The 25,995-nt window shown below is 42.0% G+C and overlaps 1 protein-coding gene across 3 annotated transcripts in view; it reads left to right on the forward strand.

The window, feature by feature from the left end:
* LYRM4 (LYR motif containing 4) overlaps positions 1-25,995 on the forward strand; it is a 138,168-nt gene that overhangs the window by 103,575 nt on the left and 8,598 nt on the right. The window contains exon 3 of one of the 3 annotated variants that reach the window (XM_063097868.1): positions 4,275-4,762. The exons of the other annotated variants lie outside the window; for them this stretch is intronic. Within the exon in view, the coding sequence (XP_062953938.1) occupies positions 4,275-4,433 (159 nt within the window). The 3' untranslated portion in view covers positions 4,434-4,762. Of the gene's footprint in view, positions 1-4,274; positions 4,763-25,995 lie in introns of those variants that run through there. 3 annotated transcript variants of the gene reach the window in all.

The raw sequence follows: 25,995 nt of genomic DNA on the forward strand, positions 1-25,995 counted from the left end.
TGGCTCTGAAAATATAGATAATTCATTCCTTGGTTTTTTGAGTACCATACAACAGTGGTTCCCAATTCTGACTTCACATCAGAATGCATTTTTGAAGACTTACAGAGATGATTTTGGTGAGCACCCCTGCTGAAACCATAGGTTGACCAAGATCGTCAGGTTGTGTTTCACATGGTTATATATCACCCTCACTCGTCACGAGGAAAGCAGAGCATGTGTTAGTGATGATCCCCTCTTTTACAGAGAAGGAAACTGAGGCTCTGGAAGGTTAGGTGGGTTGCCCAAGTCACACCCCACAGCAGCACTTCATCTCCTTTGTTTCCAGACGTCTTAGTTTCCAGATGTCCGTCTTCTGCACCAAAGTGGACAAGCACAAAGCACATGCCACATTGTGACCTGGGGCCTTAGTCATGTTTAAGATTATCAAAGATTCAACAGAAACAAAAATGAAAACATAGTATATTATGACAATCATGGGACCTCAGAGAGGCAAAGTTAGGTAAATACTGTCTTCATTTAAGGAACCTGAGAGCCCAGAGGTCGTAAGTATCCTTTTAGGACATACACTAGTTGTTACATATAATAAAATACTATTTTTCTTATGTAATCAGTTCTTTATACCTTTCTCCACTTGCCGGCAAGTTCATCATCATAGGGTAGGGGTTAGAGAGGTGGCCCTCTTCTGACCTCACTTGAACATCCATCATCAGTACCAGTCATCAATAGAGTAGGCCCACAGAGGAGGGTTTTCTACAGAAAGATACAATCTTGTCAACTGACAGCAGTCCCCTTTCGCATGCTACCTTGAGCTAATCGTCAGCTCACAAAGGGAGGAAACAGTGCCTTTGTAATGGGACTATAGGGGGGAGGGGGCAGACAAGAGGTGACAGCCATAGCAGGACAGGCATCCTAACAGTGCCCACAGAGGAGGTAGCCAGATGTCTCCACCACTGCTTTGTTTAACTCTGCCGATCATGCCTTCTGACTAGACATTTTTACCAAAGAAAATAGAGTGGGATGTACTTTTTTTAAAATGAGAAGGCAGCTCTCATTCCTTGTTTCATGTGTCATGCAGGATGCTAGAGATATGACAGTGGATGTTTCCCTGAGTGGCATATGTTAGATGAGAGGGAGCATTTGCCTAAGAAATGCTCGTGGCATCACACACCTGCAGCAATCCCCATTCATCAGGGAAGCAATATGGTAGACTAGGAGAAGCACGGAGCTGAGTGTCTGCCACTGCTGGCTTGCATACTAACTGTGGGCAAGCCATTGCACTAACCTGGACCATATTGTTCACTCGCAGTTTCTCTCTAAGGTCCTTTCCAGTTCCCACACTTAGTGGTCCCAATGAGTCATGTTGGCAATGTTATGATAAGCATACTTTCATTCATCCATTAAATATGTATGTATCACCTTCCCTGTCCAGGGACCATGCTAGGTGCTGTGGCAAGGCAGTGTTAAGTCCCACACGGATCCCGCCTTCCTGGAGCCTACTATCCAGCCAGGGAGATTTATAGGGGCACAAGTAACTCTCCCCGAAAGTGACAAGTGAAAAATACCAGTTGAGAAGGACATGGAGAAATACATGTACATAAAGTACCAAGCAGGGTCCCTTGGGCACAGAGAATCTTAATAAATAGAGGTTTAATAATATTTTATTATTATCACAATAATCCTGGGAGGCGAGTGTTATTATCCCATTTTGTACATAAGGACTCAAGCGTTCAGAGAATAAAGAATCTGCCTCTCATCATGTAGCTGGTAAATTGAACCCGGACTTTTCACAGCACATGCTTTTTCTACTAGATCATGCTGCCTCCTGATAAAACACTTGGAGAATTGATAACAGAAGATAACATATACCATTTGGGACAAGATAAGCACTTTCTGGTAGAGGAGCCATTTGTTCAAGGTCCTAAAAATGGGTGGAATTGGCATGTGTGAGCTGGGGAGAATATTCCCAGTAGGAGAACTGGAGGGAGGAAGCAGGGGGCAGGTAGGAACCTGTGTGTGCGCTCAGACCTGCCAGCAGCACCTGCGAAGTGGTGGCGGCAAACCAGGTGCACAGGTGCGTGGGCCATGAGGAGATTTCAGAAGTTATTGAGAAGGCATTTTGGAGCCACTGAAGATTAGGAGTAAGAAGTCAAATAAACAGAGGTCACATCTAGCCATGCCTTAAGAGTACTAACGTAGACGAGGACTGAATGAGCTGAGAGGGGCTTGAGTTTAAGATGGAAGATGGGGAAAGGAGAGAAGGAGACTTGGAAGAGAATGCTATGTCATTCTCATAAAGGCAGTGTCATCAGAAAAACCGAACCCAAGAACAGCAGCAGACTGATTTGAGAGAGACATGATTAGGACTCTAATTTCAGTGAATGTGAGATGCAAGAGCTTGCTTCAGCTGTAGTTATAGAACTCCAAAGAGTGGTCTGAGCCTGAGCATGCTCATGTCGGGGGGTCATGTGCATGTAGGGGAGACTGGGAGGCTGGGAGCTGAGAAGTAACACGTGTTTGGCACCCTGCTGTCCACAAAGCACACGCACATTTGGTGTTTCTTATGCTTTTTGAGGTGGCCAAAGGAGACACAATAAACAGAGGCTATGCTAATAGCTAACGCTTAGTGAGTGCGTGCTATGCACCCAGGATCTTACATACCTCACACCTCACACCCTATGAGGTGTGCATCACTACCTCCATTATACATAGAAAGGAGTCAAAGCGAGGTCAGATAACTTAACCTTGCTTACACAACTAGTAAATGGCAAAGCTGGAACTTGAACCCAAGTCTGACAGCCTTCAGGTCCCCAGACTCGGTTAAATAGAGAAGGAAATGAGGTGCTATCATAGGGGAAAATCAGACTCCCAAAGAAGAAAGAATTGCCAGGAGGGCAGATGTGGTTGGTTCCTCTGTTTATCAGTTTGCCGTTAGTAACGCTGAGAGTAAAGGTTGAGCATGGAGTTGCTTTCAGTGATGTATGCCTGGAGCATTCTCCATCACTGATAATCACCTGCCTTCTGCAATGCTTACATATTGAGCTTTTATGGAACAGATGGGCTATGGTGTGTTATTGCCTCTTAATACCCCATATTACTTTAGCCTGAAACAAGCGTGAATGTCTGAATGTCAGCAAGAACTCAGGGATGTCAGAGGCAGGCTGCTGTGCTCATCTGCTTCTGTGCATCAAGATTTAACGTTTAATGTTTGCCCTGTTTTACATTTATCCTAGGGTTTCTTAACATTATTTTTCAGTGATGGATATTTTACTTGTAAGAAGTCATTCATAAGAGTAAAAAACTTAGTGCTATGATGAGCTAGTAAGATGACACATCCTTGGGATGGCTCACATCTGCCTAGTGTGTGTGTGTGCATGTGCATGTGTATGACTTTAAATGGAATTGTGTATCTGATTTTTACATACCTAAATAAATGCATGACTATGCATCACTTAATGACCAGGTACGTTCTGAGAAAGTGTATTGCTAAGCAATTTCGTCATTGTGTGAACATCATAGAGTTCACTTACACAAACGTAGATGGTACCGCCTGCTACACACCTAGTCTATGTGGTATATAGCCTATTGCTCCTGGGCCACACACCTGTACAGTGTGTTGCTATAGTGAATAGTATAGGCAATTGTAGTACAATGGTAAGTATTTGTGTATCTGAACATAGAAAAGGTATGGTAAAAATACATATACATTTTTTTTAAAGTACATGTAAAAGATTTTTTTTAATGATACACCTTTATAGGGAACTTACCATGAATGGAGCTTGCAGGACTGGAAGCGGCTCCAGGTGAGTCAGTGAGCGAGGGGTGAGTGAATGTGAAGGCCAAGGACATAACTGTGCACACTGCAGACTTTATGAACACTGTCCAATTAGGCTACACTAAGTTTATTTTACAAAGTGAGTGATTACACTATGATGTAACAACAGCTATGACATCAGTAGGTGGTAGGAATTTTTCAGCTCCATCATAGTCTTATGGAACTGCCCTCATATATGCGACGTGTCGTTGACCAGAACATCATATGGTGCATGACGGTATATAATTCACTCCAGATTTTCCATTATCTCACAATTTTAGTATTTCAGTCAGAGCTTGGGGGAGGGGTTATTTGAAGCTCTGGCCACTCACCCCAAATTATTTTAAGATATAAGAAGCCCCATGATGCCCTCATCTCCACAGCAATCGAGGACTTCAAAGCTACGTTCTTTTTCCATAAGACATACCACGGTTTTTTGATTAATTTTTTCCCCCAACCTTAGTGTATTTTGGAGAATATCTCTGGAGAAGCAATAAGGACCAGTGGTTTGAGCTGTGACTTTAAAGGCGGACATCTGAGAAGGTTTGAATCCCAGCTTTATGACATGCTGTCTGACCTCGGTTTACCACTGAAAGTCTCCCCAGCCTGTTTCAGTACCTGAGATAATGATACCTGTGTCCTCAGCACCTGGAAGAATGAGTGAGCTGGACCATAAAATGCTTGGATTGAAGGGCCTCTCGGAGGACGTGTAGCTGTCACAGTGCTTCTTTGTTAGTGTGCTTTTCCCACGTATCGTGGCTTCTCTCGGGTCTTCACTGTATTACCATCACCACGTTAGTACCTATTTCACTTATATTTTTGAAAACCTGAAAATACCACACATATTAATGGAAGTTTCATTAAGTTATTAATGAGCACCTGGAACTGTACCTCCAACAGAAATCTAAATTGGCTAAATAATACTCACTCAATCTGAAATATGTCATCCTACAACCCTAAAAATATAACAATTAATATGAAATTTCAGGTTTAAAGTACAGTTTTGAAATATCAAACAAGCATCATGTCAAAAAATGAAATTTTGTTAAAGGAGCTATTCTAGATGAGTAAGAAGTAAAAACGAGTTCTGAAGAAAATCCAAAACCTCATTTAATTTTATGCTTGGAAGTACATCATAAATGACAAGGTAATTTATATATATATATTTTTTTTTAATAGGTTTAATTAGCAGTTATTTCACTATATATCTGTCACGCAAATGGAAATGGAAAATGATTTCAAACAAGAGGCTGTGGTCTTCAAGAATTATTGTTCGTACAGTTTTAGGAGAGTTGATCTCCTAGTTGCTATAAAGGGAGCGTATGTGTATATGATATTTATCTGTGTATGTGTGTCTCCTCACCGGATAAAGGTATTACCTGTCACCCAAGCTGAAAATTTTTCTTTCATTAAAAAAATTTTTTTTCATAACTTTTCTCATTTTTTTATCCTTGTTTTGCATTTGAGAATGTTTAGAAGGCACAGTGACTCATTCAAGGCCACAGTCCAAATGTGCACCCAGGTCAGGATTAAAATTCAGAATTCTAACTCACCCCCTCATGGCACCACAACATAGCCCTGTAAACTGCAGGTATAGCCCTGGGATTCGTAAAGGCCTTTGCTTCTCCTTCGTGTTTTCAGGTTTTCGGTAACTATTGAGGCACCACTCAAATGGTGAACAGTGCAGACTCAGCCCCTGCTCTCAGGAGCTCCCAGTCTGAGAGAGCAGACATTAAACAGATAAGCACACAAGTGACTAGGTCACAACAAGCTGTAACAAGCTGTAGTTATGAGGATGGCAGGGGACACCAGTCAAGGATGTCATCTCTGAGCAAGTGCTGTGTGGTCTGGGATCTGGAAGTGGGTAGAGGAGAGTTAAGGGAAAGTGGGGAGGGCGGGTGTCCAGGAAGAGACAGACTGTGCAGGGACCTCGAGTACCAGACAGTCTGGCACCTTCCAGGAACTCAGACAGGGATTGTTTCCACAGTCCACAGGGGAGGGAAGTTTCTCTGCAATCTCAGCTGCCAGTTCATTTACAAAAGAAGAGTCAGACAATAACCTCTCATCAGTGCAGCTGTTAGTGAGACCCGGAGCTTCCAGGAAAATTAGGTTTAACAAAGTACTACACTGTTATTTCCTTAAGAGAATAAAAGAGTAAGAAGTGAGACAGAAGGACCTCATTTAACCCCAGTTAGCCAACGCCTGGCTCGGCTTGCTGACATGTGGAGGTGAGGCAGTGGGGAGACAGGGCAGCAGGACAGACCTTGCTGTGCTGAAATATTTTATAACTGAGTTTCTGTAGAAGGAGTCCATTTATTAAACAGGTAGTCATGTGAGCACATATAAAATTTGGTTAAGCAAGTTCAAGGACTTTTTTTTGTTTAACCTTGGACAGTACATTTCCTGGACACTGATAACCCACAATTTCAACCATCACCTCACATTGATCCCTAGTCCTCAGGGAGAGGGGGACACTCATGTACTTATGGTCACTGGCATCTTAGGTGAAATCCTGAAGTGATTGTTTATTGGTAGCCTAATTAGGTACTTTATACCAAAATCCAGTCTAAAATGTTATGGCATCACTGACTTCAGCTAGACCATGACCACACGTTTGCTTCCTGGAATAGTTAACCTGGTTAAACAAAAGAAAATTCTAGCACATCCTTCTTAAGGTAATAAAATGAGTTCATATAGAATGTAAATATATGTTTTAATTGCTAAAAAAAAAAAAAATTTAGGCTCAAACAGAAATGTAGCAGTTTGTCTGTCAGCCAATTAAGAGTATCATTAAAGCATAGAACCCGTATCTACTCAAAGTTATACCAGTGGTCATGGCTTCCTGCAGGCCATTGCAGTTTGGCTCCCTGCTAGGAAAAACTCCAGCCTCTAGGAGGACAAATGACAGCAAAATCATTCCCTTTATCTCAGTGCTGTGTTCTCACGTGGTCTTATGCTTTTCTGTAAATTGATCCAAAGTGGCCGTCTTTGGCTCTCTCTCTCTCTCTCTCTCACTCTTCCTTTCTCTTTCTCTCTCTCTCCAAATACTTGATGTGAGAATGTGTAAAAATTATTTTATATAACAACAGGTCCTGGGTTGGTTGGTTAATTCAGTAGCCCAGAGACTGCATGGTTCCAGCCAGACATATTGGCTAGGGTTGTTCTTACATGATCATGCCCAAGCTGCCCACTGGGCAGGTAGATGGAGACCACCGTGATTGCCTTAAATCAATCAAGACTGCTGCCAGGGGGCGAGAGGGAAGCTGCCCTCCCTGAGGCTTGCCAGGGGCTGAACAACCTGGGCCTTTGTTGGGAAGGGATGAGGTGAAGCGGGGCAGCTGTGGAATGCGCCCCCAGTGTCTCAGCCACAGGGCTACTGTGTGGGCCCAGGAACCTGCATTTCACAAGTACTTAGGTACTACCTAGTGGCCTTGATTCAGTGAGCACTTGAATTTGCATCCTGACTCTCCTTTTACATCTCTGTGACCCTGGACAAGTTACCATGTTTAACTTTTCTGCATTTCCATTTTCTCACTGATAAAAAATGAAGATAACAATACCTCCCTCAGAAGATGACATGAGATGTCAGGTGAATACAAGTCCCTGGCATTGGCCTGTTCTTCATTCCCTATCAAATCTAATCTCCTTAAGGACAGGGCATCAATAAGGGACTCTGGCAATTTGCACAATTCACTTAGTTCACAGGCATTTATTTACTAGGACTGAAAGGGGAAAGATGTTACTAAGTTGCCACTAAGGTTCCAGGCTGGCAATATGTAGGCACATGATCCACACGCTGTGCCCCAGCAGCTTGTGGTCTGAAGAGGCAGGGATAGATAGAGTGTTGTGAGCACCACGTGCAGTGAAAGGAGATTTGATTATTTTAAGCACTAAAGTGATGATACCAAATATATGTACAAGAGGAATTGCAATAGTAAGAAAAAGTACCTGTAAAGACTTGGTAGTGGAAGCGTGGTATCCAGGTGGAAGACCTGATCCAAGCAAGAGATCACCTGAGAGGCGACGGAAGGGAGCGATAATGGGAACAGGAAAGGACACGTAAACTCTAGAGAAGATTTAAAGGGTTGGACATGCTGGTTTGGGGCTCAGGAGATAGGTCTGCTCTAGTAATATAGATTTAACATCAGTACTGTGACAGCACTGGTAATGAAGCCGTGGGTACAAATGAGACCACATGTGGTGGGTATCTGTTAAAGATGTACGTATTGATGGCCTTTCTGATGTTCTATACCATTTCATGTCAGTGTGTATGAGGCATGAAGGAATGAAATGATTTCTCTTTTCTCCTCCTTGGCAACCATCCCTTTAGATGAAGTTTTTTTTTTTTACTTTATGGGCAGGAGGGCATTAGGTGTTGCAGAGAAAATCCACAGCCATCACCACCATTGTGATGAAAAATGTAGACTTAGAAATCAGACATGCTGAGTTTTAGTTCTCACTACATTTCAGTTCTGGCTTTACCACCTTTTAGCCATGTGAAATTAAGCAAACTCCTTAATCTTTATAAATTTCGTTTTCCTTTCCTACAAAATGAGAATAATAATAGTACATATTTTATAGGACTGTTGTACAATGCAAATGAGATAATGCTGTTTTTTGTTTTTTTTTTGGCGTCTGACTGGTGTGGGGATCCGAACCCTTGACCTTGGTGTTATAGAACCGCACTCGAACCAAGTGAGCTAACCAGCCAGCCAAAATAATACTTTAAATGATTAGTGCAGCACCTGGCATGGAGGAAATGGTCAATAGATATGAACCGTTATCTCCACCCACCATAAATGCATTTTCTTTTCTTTGTTCAAATAGAGAAACAAAAGGGGAGGCAAATATGAGGTTACTTCAAGAAGTTCGTGGAAAAATAAAATTAAAAGATAATACGAATCTTTCCATGAAGTTCTTGAAGACCATCCTTGTATAAGGAGGAGCAGGAAAAGCTCGCCTCCAACCTCAACTAATGCGACATACTGGTAACTAAATATGCTGGTTGTGTATTTGAAATGACGGTTTGGTGTTTACCACAGGGATGTGTCCATCTTACTCTGCTCTGTAAAAACCATCTCCCAGTCAAGGCTTGGTGGTAGGGCCTGCCTTTCTGCGTCCCAGATGCGTTCTCAGTGAGGCCTATTTCTTCTCTGAGGGCCACCTTATCAAGCTGAATCACATCAGGCTGATGCTAGACATTGGGTGGCCCGCACCTGCTTACTGTGGCACATCAAAGCGTCCCAGTATGTCAGATCTGAGAGAGACCTCAGAAGTCACCAGCACGGCTGTGCTTAGATGCAGGTGGGCAGGGATTACAGACGCTGGGCAGAGAAGGCCCCACGGCCCCGGGGTGCACACTGCACTCCAGCTCACAGATACACACCTGCTTCTGCTTCCAGGCAGCTCTAGCTCAGTGTGGTTTGGAATGCTGAAGAGATTCCCCAGCTCCCAGGGCCATGGATAGCTGGGATTCTCTGGAAAAGATAGGAAGAAAAACCCTATGATTAGATACCCTGTATGAGCATTTCACTTGACACATTTCTTATAGGAAAGACATTTCCTTTCCTTGTCCAAGCTGAGGCTGGCTCCCTCTCTCCCAAGACTAACCCGTAGATCCGTGCAGTGGTGTTGAGCAAGGCCCAGCTATAGGAGGAAATCAGGGGACAGCCATGGGAGCTTGGGGAAGCCCTGGACAACTTGGCCTTAAGGAAACCATCTGACAGACATTTGCTTTCCCCCACATGTACTTCGTAAGCCATTCGGAAGATGCGGTCACATCGGATCTCTCTCACCCTCTTGAAGCATTTTTTTCTGGGGTATAAAGTGGCTATTTGGGGAAGAAAGCAATTTTGTGTCAGGGGCTCCTGTGAGTCTTGGGAATTAGGCCTCAGAAGCTTGGAATTGGAGCTCAGCTGCTGGTGGAAAATACACTGTGAATGTTTTATTCAGTAATGCATATATAATATTGAGCAGAATCCAGATCCATAAATCACTTATACAATAGCTGTTAGGAGCTACCTTCCAGCAGTTTAGAAGCCGGCTGCCAGCAGGCTCACAAAGTCCTCTACTGCCATCTGCTGGCCGAGTGTTCGAGTGTGCTGTTAGACTTGTTCTCAGCCTCTTCTGAGTCCTTTGGCCCTCAGGTTTTTCTAGCATGAAATTTGCCCCCACCAAAGTTGGATTGCCGTGTGTTTTTGAGGATATCAGAGCAGACCCTTAGCCCTCTTTAAAATTCTGGCAGGACGAAGAAAACAGGCTGGAGAGAGATGACAAAGCCTGTTTCTTTCCCTCCTCTTAACCAATTTCCTTGCTGACCGGGCCCTCTGAACGCAGCCACCACACCAGCCTGCGTCTCAAGGCCAGGGACTCAGCCCTCCGCTTGTCTTGATGATGGTCCTGTTGTTGTCGTCAGCCTCTCAGTATCTGTTTATTACAATCACCAGTAGGACCTGCCCATAAGTGAGCAGGGACTCACACAGTGATGGGCCTGAAGACCGTCTCCAGTGGCGAAACCTTTCCTCAGAGGTTGGTATGCCTCACGGGAGCCCTCAGACAAATTTGGTCATGTGTGTAGGAATGGCCATCACACCTGGAAGGACAGTGGCGTGCTGGCAGGCATTAGACTCTGCTCCCCCTGCAGGACTGCTTGCAGTGTTGTGCTTGGCCTCTTCAGTGTGGCCACAGGACTGGCAGCACTAGCAGATGTCACTGGAGACTTCTCAGGCGAGTTATCAGCATCACCCTTGTGCCATTCTGAATGAAAAGTGGCATCACTGAGGCCTCGCCAGCTCTGAAGCAGTACACGTGGCATCCCAGCTCCTGGGGGTTTCATGAAAGGCTGGACAGAAAATATCCAAAATGCAGCCACGTGCTGAGTCAGGGCAGGGCAAGGATACAGGAGTGCTGGCGAAACATGGGAGACCTGACCCCCTCGTGGCCTGTGTGAGACATCTGCAGCAGGCAAGCAGGGTGGGGCCACCCCTGGAGCAGCTTTCTATAAGCAAAGGAGTCCAGAAACTGAGGTTAAGAGGTGGAATTGCTGAAGCACACTGGGCCCTTCAAATCTGGGCATGGCTGTAAACCCCAAAGAGATACTGTCAGTTAACACTGTCTCCTAATACAAAGGTTAATTCATCAGAGGGAAAAAATCATGTTTCAGATTTAAAGGAAAAATTAAAAAGCAGATGGCCTGTCACTTTAACCATAAACTACGGAAGAGAGAGTGGAATGAGAGAATGGTAGAAAAGGAAATCAAGAAATCTAGCAAAGACTATAAACCCAAGGACTTTATGTATTAGTTATTGCTGCGTAATAAGTCACCCCCCACAACTTAGTGGCTTAAAACAACCATCTGCATTTATTGACACACCCTGCCACACACCAGGTCAGGATGGCCTGGTGTTGCTCCACCATTTCTGAGCCTCGGCTAGAAGACTCAAAAGCTGGGGACTGTAACTGTCTCCTTCACTTACCTGCCTGGAGTTGATGCTGGCTGCCAGCTGGGGGCCTGGCCAGGGCTGTCAGCCAGAGCACACACACGGCCTCTCTAAGTAGCCTGGGCTTCCTTACAACATGGTGGCTGGGTCCCCAAGGCAAGCATCTCACTTCTGCTATTAAGGTACAGAACCTGGCATTGATGCTGGCTGTAACCTGCCCAGGATCATGGATAGTGAATATAAACTCCTTCTCTCAGTAGAAGAGGGTCAAGTCGCATTGTAAGACAGGCATGTGGGGGGACGTTTACAAGTTCCTGCCCAGGCTATTGAGATGTTTTCCCTTCTGTGGAATGATAGAAGCATAGGGTGGCTTTGGTGGTGGGGACCCTTCTAGGGACCCTGGAAATCATCACACTCACCATTTTACAAAAGAAGAAACTGTGGCACAGAGAAGTCTTGTATTTTCCCAGGGTCCGGGGGCAAGTTTGTTGAAAATCAGGCTAAAATCCTGTTACCTATAGCAGTGTACTTTACTGTTTGTGTGACATCTTCCTTTTAATAGAAAATATGTAAACTAAAAATATGAGGATCCTGGCTCACATCACTACCCATCTCTACCATCTCCAGCATGCCTAGGAAGGGCCTGTATCCTTGACAGTACCATCTTCTTTTTAATTTCACAAATGTGATAAATTCTCAATTAATTAGTTTTTATAAAAGGAGGTTTTTCATACATGAAAATTCTAGATTAAAAAACTGAAAGTCCAAAATAATTATAACCAAAGATAATCATGGTTACACCTAGAGGTTCTTTGTTGCTTTCTGTAGAGATCATGCCATGTTTGGTACTTCTAGAAACTGATATCTTAAAAACAAGTTGACAGCCTTTTTAATCATTTAGGAGGTGGAAGGAAGGTGGCAAAAGGGTCTATGGCCATACCAACCCGAACGCACCTGATCTCATCTGATCTCTCGAAGCTCAGCAGGGGCTGGCCTAGTTAGTACTTGAATGGGATTCTACCTGGGAATACCAGGTGCTGTAGGCTTTTAAAAGAAGAAAAAGAAGATGGCATAAAAAAGCTATAAAGAAAAAAGGAAAGGGTTTACATTTTGGTTTTAATTTGTGTAACTTAATTTTTAAATTGTGATAAAATACACATAACATAAAACTTACCATCTTAACCTGTTTTTAGCATGTGTGTTACATTTTTAACGTGCTTTTGTTGCACTGATAAGAATCTAGGAAACTATGGGCAGGAAGATCCCAGACCTCACACATTCCCAAGCATAAGTCAAGTTGAAGCACAGAACAACTTGCCCAAGCCCTGTCCGTGCTTCAGAGAGAGAACCTCAGCCACACGTTGCAGATACCATCAAACACTATGAAATGCTTTTTGTAAAATACTTAGAGCACATTATAACTTGTCTAAGCTAGATGGTGGTCTCCTTCAGTGCTAAAGCCCTGTGTCGTTTGGAAATACTCACTATATTGTTTTAATTCCCCTTCCCCCAAACGTATTTTTTAAATCTTGTCAAATTTTAGTTAAGGTTTATTTTTTAAAAAGTATATTGTATAACATTAAACACAATTATAGCAAAAGTGTCAAAACCCAAGCAAGTGCTATTGTTTTAAAGCCAGCCAAATATCTGCTTTTACCTAATACTCCTCAGTCTCTTCCTCTGATTTGTATTTTTTGTAAACACAGTGTGACCTATGAACTGTTGCCTAGCTTTCAGGTGTTCTAGATGTGATACGTTCACCATGTTTCCAGAGCAAGGTGAAAATACAATATGGTGCCTGGAAAGATCACGGGTACTGGGCCAGTGACTGTTGTCATTTAGAACAGGCTACTTACTTCCCTGTCCAGGCCGCTGACTTCTTGTTCCTGCAACAGAGATACCTATTTCCTGAGAATGTTAACAAAGCCGACATGCAATTACGTGTATGAAGTGCCTAGAGTAAATGCATGGAACATAGTAGGTACTCAGTGAACATTAATATTATTCTTCTTTTAAGATTAAACTCTCAGGCTTTATCTGTAGCAATCACTTTGAAGTCCTTCTCCGGTGCTCAAAGACTATTCTTTTTAAGATTTTAAAGTATTAACGTGATTGTGGAGAACAAAATTTCTATCTCTAAAGAATTCATCTCACTTCTAGCTTTTCTTAAGCATCTGTAGCACTTGCCTCTGTTTGAAATGCCAAAGAACGCTTCTTTTTTGTTAACTCTAATTCTTAACTTTCTTTTTACCCCCTGTCATAAAGTCTATAGTCCCAACTGTCGTCAGGTTTGTTCTCTGTTGCATCTTGGTGTTTTCTAGTGTTTTCAGTGGGGAACATGTTAGGGTTCCTATGTAACATAAAAATGTCATAGTATATAAGATATTTTGTGGCATAGACTAGAAATCATTCATAAAGAACACTCATTATTCTTACTGGCAACTGATTTAAAATTCTTTACAGAAAACTATTTAACACCTTTTTTTATATATAACATTTTGGGAGAAATTTTTGCTTTTGCCACTGTGAAATTTACTTTTAAGATACCCTCTTAGAGCCCCTTATCTGCCTTTAGTCTTTTCTGGGATCCTTTGTTGACTCCTGAAAGGCAGCACAACTTTATTTTTCTCTGTAACTTGTGGATCCACTACCATATGCAGTAAGTATTGACCAAAGGCAAAATTAAGTCTGCACCACCTCGGGTGTATGAGTAACGCAGTTGGGAAAGGTCATTTATTGGACAGAAGACGTGACTGGTTTTCCACAGCTGTTGTGACTTCAGAGCCTCTCATGTAAATTGATGCCAGAAGAAGTGAAATACCAGTTGGGATTTGCAGAAGTGCAGGAGGAATGTTCCATATCCTCCCTCAAAATATAGGGCCAGCCTGTGGCTCACTCGGGAGAGTGCGGTGCTGATAACACCAGGGCCACGGGTTCGGATCCTATATAGGGATGGCCGGTTGGCTCACTGGCTGAGCGCGGTGCTGACAACACCAAGCCAAGGGTTAAGATCCCCTTACCGGTCATCTTTTAAAAGAAAAAAAAAAATATATATATATATATATATATATTCAGATAAAGAAAATTTGGTTGGTGGTCCCTAGGCAACTTGGAAGGACAGAACCTATCCACTCTTACTCCAGTTTGTGACTTGGGTGGGGATATCTAGAAAAGAGCAGGAAATCTATCTTTTTTAAGAATAAGTCAATAAGCAGAGGGTAGTTTTATTGTACAAATAGAGCAACAGGACATTAGATGCAGATTATTAAAATCCAGGAAAAATGATTTTAAATATGGGTAGACATACAGAGGAATATCGCCAGTCAGGTAGCAGAGTTGATATTTAAGGGACACTGGAGTTCTTATAAGAAGGAACTAAAAGAAGATGCTCAATATCAATACAGCGAGATCATATACGATGAACCTGAACAGCTTTTCAAGCCTCTCACTAAGTGTAGGAGTGGGGCCAACCCCAGGAATCTGGTTTCTCCTGGTCTAGACTCTCTTGGTAGATCCTAGAAGCTACAATTCTACACTGTGCTTGAAAAGAAGAGGTAATATAATCCAGCAATTCCACCCCTAGGTACATACTCAGGAGAAATGAAAACACATCCACACAAAGACTTGTATACAAATGTACATAAACTTTATTCATAGTAGTCAAAAAGTGGAAGCAACCTAAGTGCCCATCTAATAATAAATGGATAAGTAAAATGTGGTATATTCATACAATGAAATATTATTTGACAATGAAAAAGAATAAAGCACTGATACCTGCTACAACATGGATGGCCCTTGAAAATATCATGCTACACGAAAGAAACGAGACACAAAAGGACACGTACGTACTGCATTTCATTCTCATAAAATGACCATAACAGGCAAATTCCTAGTGACGGTGGTTGCCAGGGGCTGGGAAGGATGAGAGTTTTGAGAGGCAAAACTCGTGAGTACAGTGTTTCTTTGGGGGGTACTGAAGACTGTCTAAAACTAATTATGGTAATGGATGCACAACTGTGTATATACTAAAAACCACTGAATTGTACATTTTAAATGGATTTTATTGAATGTGAATTATATCTCTATAAAGCTGTTAAGAAGAAGAGACACCAGGAAGAGACCAGAGCTCTGTCTGTGTGGAGCCCTCTGCTACAAGGAATGGAGAAAGTCTATGCAGTTCCTCAGGGCAGTTTAGCATGCCATTAGCAGAGGCGGTGGTTAGGGCCCAGGGGACTTGCCTGTAAGTGCCACTTTCCCAGCAATCACGTGGGACTGTTGAAATGGAAATAATCAAATTAATAGAAGCCATTCATTGAATGCCATGTTCCAGGCATCGTGTTAAGACTTACTAAACACCATCCAATTTATGTAAGATTAGAATTATCCCATCTGTTTTTCTTAGGACGAAGCCCAAGCTCTTAACTACTAGATTATCCTGCCTTGCCCCGTCTCTGCCCCCAACCCAGCCCTATTCTAGAAGGCAGCAGGAACCTGGGCAAGTTATCATTGGGAAGAATATTGACTTGGTTTTAAAAACATTAAATAGAATTACCGTATGATCCAGCAAATCCATATCTTGATATGTACTCCAGAGAATTGAAAGCAGGGACTCCGACAGATACTGGTACACCGACGTTCATAGCAGCATTATTCACAATAGCCAAAAGGTGGAAACAACCCAAGTGTCCATCAACAGATGAGTGGATAAACAGAAGGTGATATGCACATACAACGGAACATTATCCAGCCTTAAAAAGGAAGGAAATTCTGACACATGCTACAACATGGATGAAGACATTGTGCTAAGAGAAATAAGCCAGTCACAAGAGTACAAGTACTGTATGATTCTGCTTACATGAGGTACCTATACAAGTCAAACTCATAGAGAAAGTAGAATGGTGGTTGCCAGGGGCCAGGGGAGGGGAATGAGGAGTTATTGTTTAAGGGGTGCAGAGCTTCAGTCTGGGGAGATGAAAAAGTTCTGGAGATGGATGATGGTGACAGCTGCACAACCGTTTGAGTGTATTTAATGCTACTGAACTGCATACTTAAAATGGTAAATTTTATGTTATGTAGATTTTAACACACACTCAAACAGTACAGTATTATGTTTGTTTCAAATTCTAGGGCAAGAGAGCTTTTTTGAGTGGATTAAGCAGGAAAACTTTAAAAAATATTCTTGTCTTTAAAGGAGCCAACGCTAGAGGCATCCAGAGTGGACCCCACCTAGGGAGCTAATTCTATCACCATAAACACCACTGGAGTGACTCACACTCTGCCCAGTTCTGGGGAGCACAGCTAGGGAGGAAGAGGAAGGAAAACAAGGACGGATGAGGTTTCTTATGTAGACATTTGGTTACATTTTCCTTTGCAGTGGCTGAGGCTTTATTTTTTAGCTTTGTGTTATGGGAAAATTTGAACATATACAAAAGGAAACAAAATAGTATAATGAGCCCATGTATCCATTCCCTGCCATTAACAATTACATACTGATGGCCAATGGTATATCATCTATGTACCCACTTACTCTCCCATATTATTTTGACAAAATTTTTATCATTTCATAAAAAACTATTTACTACTTATCTGAAAAGATGTAGATTCTTTTTAAAAACATAACTAATACCATTATCATAATTAATAAAATAACAGTTCCTTAATATCATCAAAAACACTGTTTGAATTTTTAATTAAAATTTTTAATTTGTTCCACAAATATAATTTTTCTGTCTCTCTGTGAGAGAGAGTGTGTGTGCGTGTGTGTGTGTATAAAGTAGAATTCAGATAAGGTCTGGATGCTGTCTTTTAAATGTCTAAAAGAAATAGGCTGGCCGCTTATTCAGTTGGCTACAGTGGGATGCTGATAACACCAAGGGCCAGGGTTCGATCCCTGTACTAGCCACCTGCCAAAAAACAAAAACAAAGAATTAAGTAATAAAAGAAATCTACATGCTCCACCCATATCTGTTTTTCCCCTTACTCTTCCTTTTTTTTTTTACAATTTGCTTACTGAAGAAGTCAGTTCTTATGCCTAGATTTTGCTGATTTCATCTTTGTTTTGTCACTTACCTTGTATAAAAATAGGTAGCTGAATATTAACCAACTAGGTTTTTAACCTTGGCCAGATGCTAGACTTACCTGGGAAGCTTTCAAATCCTGCCATGTGTAGAAAAGAGCTTGTTACTTCCTAAATAGTTTAAACATAGAATTCCATATGACCCACAATTCTACTCCAAAAGCATTGAAACAGGTGTTCAAACAAAAACTATATGCACATGTTCATAGCAGCACCATTTACAATAGCCAAAGATGGAAACAAACCAAACGTCCTTCAGCTGAGAAAAGGATCAAGAAAATGTGGTATATCTATACAATGGAATATTATTTAGCGTTAAAAGTAATGAAGTTCTAATGCATACTGCAGCCTGGATGAACCTTGAAAACATTATGCTAAATAACCATCTAATACAAAGGCCACATATATAATTCCATTTATATGAAATGTCTAGAATAGGGAAATCTATAGAGACAGAAAGTAGATTAGTGGTTGCCGGGGGCTGGGAGAAGGAGGAAGCAGGAAGTGGCTGCTTAATAGGTATGGGGTTTAACTTAGGGTGATGAAAAAGTTCTGCAACCAGATAGCGGTAGTTGTACCACATTATAAATGTACTTAATGCCACTGCTGAATCATGCACTTCAAAATGGTTAAAATGGTATATTTTGTATTTTAGCACAATTTCTAAAAATTATGATATGTAAAGCAACACCTCAGACCACGCAGATCTCTTAAATGTGAACCAGGCATCATAATATTCTTAAGCCCTCCAAGGCATGTAGGTGTATAGTCAAGGTCTGGAATCCCTGAAAGAGGCTGGGTCAGTGAGGGTCACTTCTTTCTCCCCTTCTTCGCAGGAGGTGGTGGTGTGCTGTCTTTCAACCCGGGCCAGTCTGCACACTTGTTCTGGGGCATAACCATGTCTTTTCAGCTTCTATCGCATGGCAGGCTCTGCTGTGGAGAGTCACAAAAATTGTTCACTCGTCTCTTAGAAAACAAAATTTTGGAAAGCCTAAGAAGAAAACGATTAGTCATCTTGCAATGACCCAATTTTTTTTTAATAGGAGAGGAAAGGTCCCTCTGTTTCCAGCTGCCATGTAGACCTGTAAAACAGCGCCACTGCGTAGTACAGCCCTGGAAATGGCAGCACCGTGACAGTGGCCCTCAGGCTTGCCAGCACACACACGTGGGCACACTCTGGACGCTTCTCACTAAAACCTAGAGGCACGAGGTAGAGGAGCCACTTCCAACTCCTCAGGGAGGTCGGCGAGCCTTCTCTAGTCATTTCTAATTCGGGTGGCGGGTGCTGCTGTTGTTCCTGCAGAATCTCAACAACGTGTGTGTCTGTACCCTAGGAAGGAAATGTCATTTCCTTAGCAAGACTCACTTCCCGTAAGCACAGATCAGGTCACAGCTGCTGCCGGCCTTGAAGCTTTGGCAGAGTTGCAAGTAGGTTAAATGTAGAGCTAAGTGAGAGTTCTATTCTCCTTTGCCTCAGCCAGCTTCCTTTTCTGGCCAAATCTGAATAAATTCAAAGAAACTGGGCAAGTGGCTTGCTGCTCCCCGTGGAGCTTCACAAAGATAAGTTCTACTTATGTGATCCAAGAGGTGGATGGCTTCTGATTTTCTTTGCTCAGTGTTACTCAGTTAATATCCCAAACTCCCATTTCGGAACACGACCGTGGCTGCGGTGTGCTCCTGGAGTAGAATTACAAGTTAATCGTGGACATCAAACCTCCATCTTTCATTCATAGCCTTTTGTAGCCTGGCCTAAGTAACCAAAGGACTCTTCTCTTTGAATAGCAGGGGATTTCCATTTAATATGTTAATTAGGAAGAATAGATGACACTCTTCCAGAAGAAGTGTGTTGTAGTTAAAAACAATAATAAAAAAAAGGGGGGGTCACAGATTCTGAAGTCAAAAGACCTGAAAGGGAATATGAGGCTCCAAAATTCATTTACCAATTATGCAGATGTGTACAACCTACTAAATTTTTCTGATTCTATTTACTCATCCATAAGGTGTATATGAAAATTATGTGTTGTAGTATAAAAATTGCAAGAAACTAAATAAAGCGTCTAAGCCTAGCACATGCCCCATAAATGTTACTTTCCTAAACACATATTGGTAAGTAGGTAAAGCAAGAGATCCTTAAACTTAATCCTTGAGAGGCAGGGAGGTTAAGGAATAGGGTGCTAAAATGCCTTCTTTCATTACTGTGGTTATGTCCTGAAAGCCACAAGAAGTTGCGTACAATCATGGGAACTTGTTTTGGGTTAAACCGAGTTAAAATTTAGGATCTGCTGATAAATCTTGATCCATCAATTGGGGATCTATAACTGCTCGAAGACAAATGTGTAAGTTAGGGATAAAATTGTAAGGCCAAGGCATGCAATGATGGCCTATCAATTGTGATTGGTACCCTGCTTTTTCTTTTCACAAAATATCTTTTCCAGGTCTTTAACTATTCTCCTACAATGTCATTTTTAATGATTGCATAATAATTATGTGCTGTAAGGGAAAGCTATGAGCAACTCTGTGGCAGTTGAAAATCTAATGAAAAATAAATTAAGAAGGGGGAATTTTGAATAGATCAATTTTCATAGAAAAGATTAAAAGATCTACTGGTTTGAATTTTTGAAGACTTTCTTCTGGTCAAGTCCTTGATCAGTTTTTGTAAGTGGTTATTGCTTATACATATTTTATGGACAAGTCTGTAAAAAATATATTCTTTGAGGTACGTGTGTGTATTTAGTTTGTCTGTTGTCTTATTCAAATATCTGTCATTGCATTTTTTAATATACTAGCTCTATCCAGTTTGGAAAGAAGAATAGCAGAGTTCCCACTATAATTTTACCTTTATCAGTTTTACCTTTTATTTCTAATAGTCTCTGCTTTGTATACTTAGCTACAGTCTTATTTAGTGTGTACAAGTTTATGACTGCTATATCTTTTTTGTAAATCTTGCTTATTATTCAGTTTGATGCTTTTAGACTCAACTCTGCCTTGTTTAATGTTAATATAAAGTGAAGTGTTTACCCCCCAAACGTACCTGGTGCATCTTAACTCATCCCAATTTTAAATCTTTCCTTATCACTGTTTTACATGTTTTTGTTTTGTTTTGTTACTATCTGTTAGTCCGTTCACATTTAATGTAACAGTTGGAAGAGCTGATTTTATTTCTTGCATTTTATTCTGTTATTTATTTTGGTTTGTTTTCTCTTTTTCCTTTTATTTTTATTGGTTTTATCAAGTAACTGTTATTGATTCCTTTTTTTTTTTTTTTTTGGCAGCTGGCCAGTATGGGGATACGAACTTTTGACCTTAGTGTTATAACATTACACTCTAACCAGCTGAGCTAACCAGCCAGCCCTCTTTTCTTTTATTAGTTTAGATATTGTATTTTTCTGTGGTTATCTTCCATAGCCTGATGCTTATAATTGGGAGTATGCATTTTTTACTACTATTTTTTAAAGGATAGCTATTCTTCCCATCAAGACATCCTTTCCCTATGTATATTAATTCATGAGTCAGTGCATTGCTTATTAGCTGTTTCTTCCTGATTCTCTTTATGTGCTTTTCCTATGCACCCCCTGTTGTCTGCTGTCCCAGCAGCTTTATTTCATGAGCAGCCATTGGTCCGTTTTCTTCTCTCTAGCTCCTGGGTTCCCTCAGGTGTACTGTTATTCTTCTTTGCCATCTCACTGGGCTCAGGTCTGGCTGTCAGAGAGCCTTACATGGCAGCAGCTCCACAGGTAACAGAAGGAAAGGCTCCCTGCTCCTGTGGATTGGTGAGACGGCAGTGGCAGCAGCCATGCCTTCCTGTTCCCAATCCCAGCCTTGGGGGCAGGGAGCGACAGCTGGCTCTCCAGCCCCTGTGTGGCAGGTGAAGTTCACTCAGGAGGCTATCACTTGGCTGGATGCCCGGGGTCCACAGGTCCCCTCCTGCCACACTCATCCCAGCCTCCCCAGTGCTGGTCTCCAGCCCTGCGTGGTTCCCAAGGTAGAGAGCATTCATGGGTCCTTCCTACAGCATCCTGTGCCCATATCCAAGCCACACCCACACCATCTGCTCCACCTGCCTCAGAGAGGCTGAGAGGTTAGATGTGGGAGTGGAGGGGAAGTGTGGTCTATTCAGGTGTCCACGTTCCTAGAACCCCTCTCCCATACTTCTTAGTAGAGAGGTTTCAGATTTAATTAGTTTTTGTGGTCAGAGGTGGAAACCTAATCCATATGTAGAACATAACCTATAAGAAAAACATATTCAAAGCACTTAATCAACTTAGAAATAAAGACCTTTTGCAGCACAGCTTCCCTCCTGCCTTCATCCCGACCCTGCTTTCTCCATGGTGCCTGATCTCTTTGACTTGGCTTTTCTGGGCTGCTTTGTGCTCTCAGTTCTCTCTCCCTTCAGTGTGGCTGGTAGAGTAAGGATAGGCCTAGCAGTGTGTTTTCACATTTTCTACTGTAAGATATGCTCAATTCTTTAAAATTTTTTAATTTTTATTTTTTACCACAAGTCTTAATACATTTAAAAAGACTAAGATCATAAAAATGATTCTGGTTCTCTGACCATGATAACAGAAGGAAATTTAGAAAACTCACAAATGTGTGGAAATTAAACAATGCTCTCCTAAATAAACAATGAGTAAAAAGGAAAATCACAGGAAAGTTAAAGAGTACTTTGAGATAAAAATCAAAGTGCAACATATAATTTATAGGATACGCAGTGCTTAGAGGAAAATTTATACTTGTAAACACCTATGTTAAAAATAAGGAAAATCTCAAATTGGTAATGTAAACTTCTACCTTAAGAAAATAGAAAGAGAAAAGCAAACTAAACCAAAAGCAAATATAAGTAGGAAATAACAAAGATGACAATGTAAATATAGGAAATACTGAATTTAAAACAATAGAGAAAAATCAACAAAACCCAAAGTTGGTTCTTTTAAAAGATCAGCAAAAATTGCAAACCTTTATCTAGATTGACCAAGAAAAAACAAAAGGGAGAAGACTGAAATTACTGAAATCAGAAATAAAGCAGGGATATTATAACATTGTCAGTATGGTTTTTGTGGTGGTAAGATTTAATTTCTTTCTCTTTCTCATTTTCATTTTTGTTCTACCAGTGGGTTTTGTGGTTTCTTCTGTATTCGTGGTAGTGATTATCATTTTTCAGATTCCAGATGCAGGACTTCCTTGAAGATTTCTTGAAGGGCTGGCTATGTGGTGAACTTCTGCAGTTTTTATTTGGTTGGATACACTGTTTCTCCCTCATTTCTGAAGGATAGCCTTGCTGGACATAGTATTCTTGGCTGGGCAGTTTTTTCTTTTAGTATTTTGAACATGTCATCCCATTTTCTTCTGGCCTGTAGAGTTCCTGTTGAGAAGTCTGCTGTTAGCCTGACAGTGGACCACTTATAGGTGACTTGACACTTTTCTCTTGCTCCTTTTAAGATTTTCTCTTTGTCTCTGAGCTTTACCAGTTTGACTATAATGTATCTAGGAGAGGATCTTTTGGGGGTTGAATCTATTTGGGGATCTTTGAGCCTCCTGGATCTGAAGTTTCTGTTATTATTTCATTGAAGGTTTTCAGTGCCTTTTCCTTTCTCCTCTTCTGGAACACCCATGATTCAAATGTTTGTGCACTTAAGGTTTCCAGCTAACTCTCTCAGATTTTCTTCATTATTTTAAATTTTTTTCCTTTTTTTTTTTTTTGGTCCACCTGGGTTACTTCAAAAAGGCTATCTTCCAGATCAGAAATTGTTTCTTCTGCTTGCTCTGATCTGCTGCTTAAGCTATCAGTTGTGTTTCTTACTTCACTGAGTGAATCTTTCAGTTCCATGAGTTCTGCTACATTCTTTGTAAATTTCCTCCTTCTTATTCTGGATTCTTTTTCTCACTTCCTTATGTTTTCTAACAGAATGTTCTCATATCTCAGTGAGTTCCCTTAAGATTATTGCTTGGAATTCCTTTTCAGTCATTTCAAGGGTTTCCTGCTCTATAGGGTCTGGTATTTGAGAATTACTATATTCTTTTGGTGGTGTCATATTTTCTTAGGTTTTCATATTTCTAGTATCTCTATGTTGATGTCTGGTCATCTGGTAGAGCAGTTGTTCCTTCTATTACTCTGGAGTGGGCTTTGAGGAAAGAGACATCCTCTGGTGACTCTCCTTGTGTCAATACAGTCAACTGTCTAACGGGCTACCTGCACAGTGGCTGTGGCTACTGCTGTGGTGTCGAGCCACTTTTGCAGCAGCCATGGCTGTGACAGTGGCTTTGGTGGGCCACCCATGCAGAAGTGGTGTTTTCAGAGTGCTCTCTTGCCTGCTTCCAGGCAAAGGGGGCTGCCCTTGGCTCCTCTAAATTTTTTAAATGATTGTTTTCAGCAAAACTATAAAATAAGGGTTGGTTGGCTGAATAATGGTCCCCAAAGATGTCCACATCCTAATCCCTGGGACCTGTGAATGTTACCTTTTATGACAAAGGGGGCTTTGGAGATGTGATCAAGTTAAGGATCTTGAGATGGGAAGATTAACCTGGATTATGTGGGTGGGCCCTAATTGTAATCACGATGTCCTTAGAAGAGGAAGGCAGAGGGAGACTTGACACAGATGAGGAGAGAGTGACATGATGACAGAAGCAGAGACTAGAGTGATGTGCTTTGAAGACAGAGGAAGGGGCCACAGCCAAGGAATGCAGGCAGCCACTAGAAGCTGGAAAAGTCAAGGAAACAGATTCTCCCCTGAAGCTCCAGAAGGAGCTAGTCCTGCCAACACCTTGACAGTAGCCCACTAAAACTGATTTTTGATTGCTGGCTTCCAGAACTGTAAGAGAATAAATTTGTGTTGTTTAAGCCACCCACTGTGGGATAATTTGTTACAACAGCAATGGGAAACTAATATAGAAGGTAATCCTTTGGAGAATCTCTGGGTCAGCTCAGGGCAGCCAGTAGCCCAATGCCACTATCTCCTATGTCCCCAGTCCCCAGAAAGGATTGGAGTAAACACAACCCCAAGACCACACCACATCCGTATGTAGTGACCCTTGATGACCTGGAAGTATGGCTGGGGGTGGGCAGGGCTGCGGCTGTTTGCTGCCTCTAAGCCCTTCGAGCCAGTGCTTACATGGAGGTCATCTCCATAAGTGACCAGGAGAAGCCCTTTGCTTTTTGAGCAGTGCATCAGAAGCTCTGGGGAGACAAATCCAAGCCCATGAAGGACATGGGCCCAGCGTGGGCTGCCCAAAAGAACCCTCAGGCCCCGTCTCTGGTGGTGGCATGTACTCCCACTACAGTGCCAGCAGCTTCACCTTGTCGTGCAGGTGAGATGGGGCCTCACCAGAACATGTAAGTGACAGCAAGACCGATGAACTTGGCCATCCCCTATAGGGCAGTTCATATCCAAAGTCATGTGAGAATGTCAGAAGTGTGGAAAACAAAAGAGAACAGGAAGGGGGAATGTGCCCACTGCTGTCAAGCCCAACGGCTCCATGTGGCCCTTAGTAATGGGGATGCAACTTGTGTCTGCGAGGCCTCACGGTGTCCTCATTTTGCAACTCCGTGACATGCAGGCTCAGCTAGGAGCAACGGTGTGAGCCATGAGGAGTGCCCTGCTTCCAGCATATAAATGCTGCACACAGGCAGGTTCTATAGAGTATTTCTGTGCAGACAGTGAGCAACCTACATTTGAATTTCCACTTAAGTTTTATCATTCCAGGAGGAGTGGTGTTTATTTTATAGAAAATCAGCAACTTTAAAACAGCATTTCCCACTCCATGCTCAGATTCTCCTCACCCAGGGGTTGATGTAGAAGGGTGGGATAAATGTCTGTTTCCTGGTTTAATGCTGTCCTGGAGTTGTGCAAGATGTGACCACTGGGGGAAATAGGGTGAAGGGTACGTGGGCCCTCTCTGTACTGCTTTTTGCAACTTCCTGTGAATGTATATTTATTTCAAAATAAAAAGCAAAGGTTAAAATGGTAAATTTTAACATAACAATGTATATTTTAACCATAGCTTTCTAAAAACTGAGTAAAAATAAACAAATTAAAATAAAAAGTGGGGAAATGGATTATATAGACCATTAGAACATTAAAACTCTAGCACTGACCATCTGTTTTAACGTCCCTGGATATCAGTAGCAACTCCCCGTGGGTCTGTGAGCAAAGGAGCACAGTGCAGCTGCTGGAAGAGAGAAGTCATTCTGTGTCCTGAGGTGGAAGGATGTTCGGGATGCTGAGCACGAAAAAGAGCAAGTTGTAGAAAAGCATGTGGACTGTGACTTCTTGTTCCTGTGTGTCTGTTGTTGTTGACCACCATTTCTTGCATGAGCCCAGTGTCAGCCCACAGCGGCCACCAGCTGTGGCATTCAGACAGGAACAGTTGGGTGCGGGACTGGCCAAGAGAAACATCTGGAAACTGCTGGGTCTACAAGGGGAGTGATAAACATACAATCAAGAACTTGCACGTTTCCTGCACACAGACCAGGAAGGATCACCAGCCAAGCAGTTGCATCGCCTTGTGGCAGATTACAGTGGGGCCTGCATTCTGGCCTCGCTGCTGTGGTGTTGGTGACCTGAAGCGCTGAGTTCAAGGTCAGATGTGCTGCCAAGCTTGGTTCTCTCTTGGAGTACGGGAGCATGACCTCAATGGAACATTATCTTGGACCATTTGCCTGGGCTCTGTTGTCA

This window comes from Cynocephalus volans, chromosome 5 (genome assembly GCF_027409185.1).
Source record: "Cynocephalus volans isolate mCynVol1 chromosome 5, mCynVol1.pri, whole genome shotgun sequence".
NCBI lineage: Eukaryota > Metazoa > Chordata > Mammalia > Dermoptera > Cynocephalidae > Cynocephalus > Cynocephalus volans.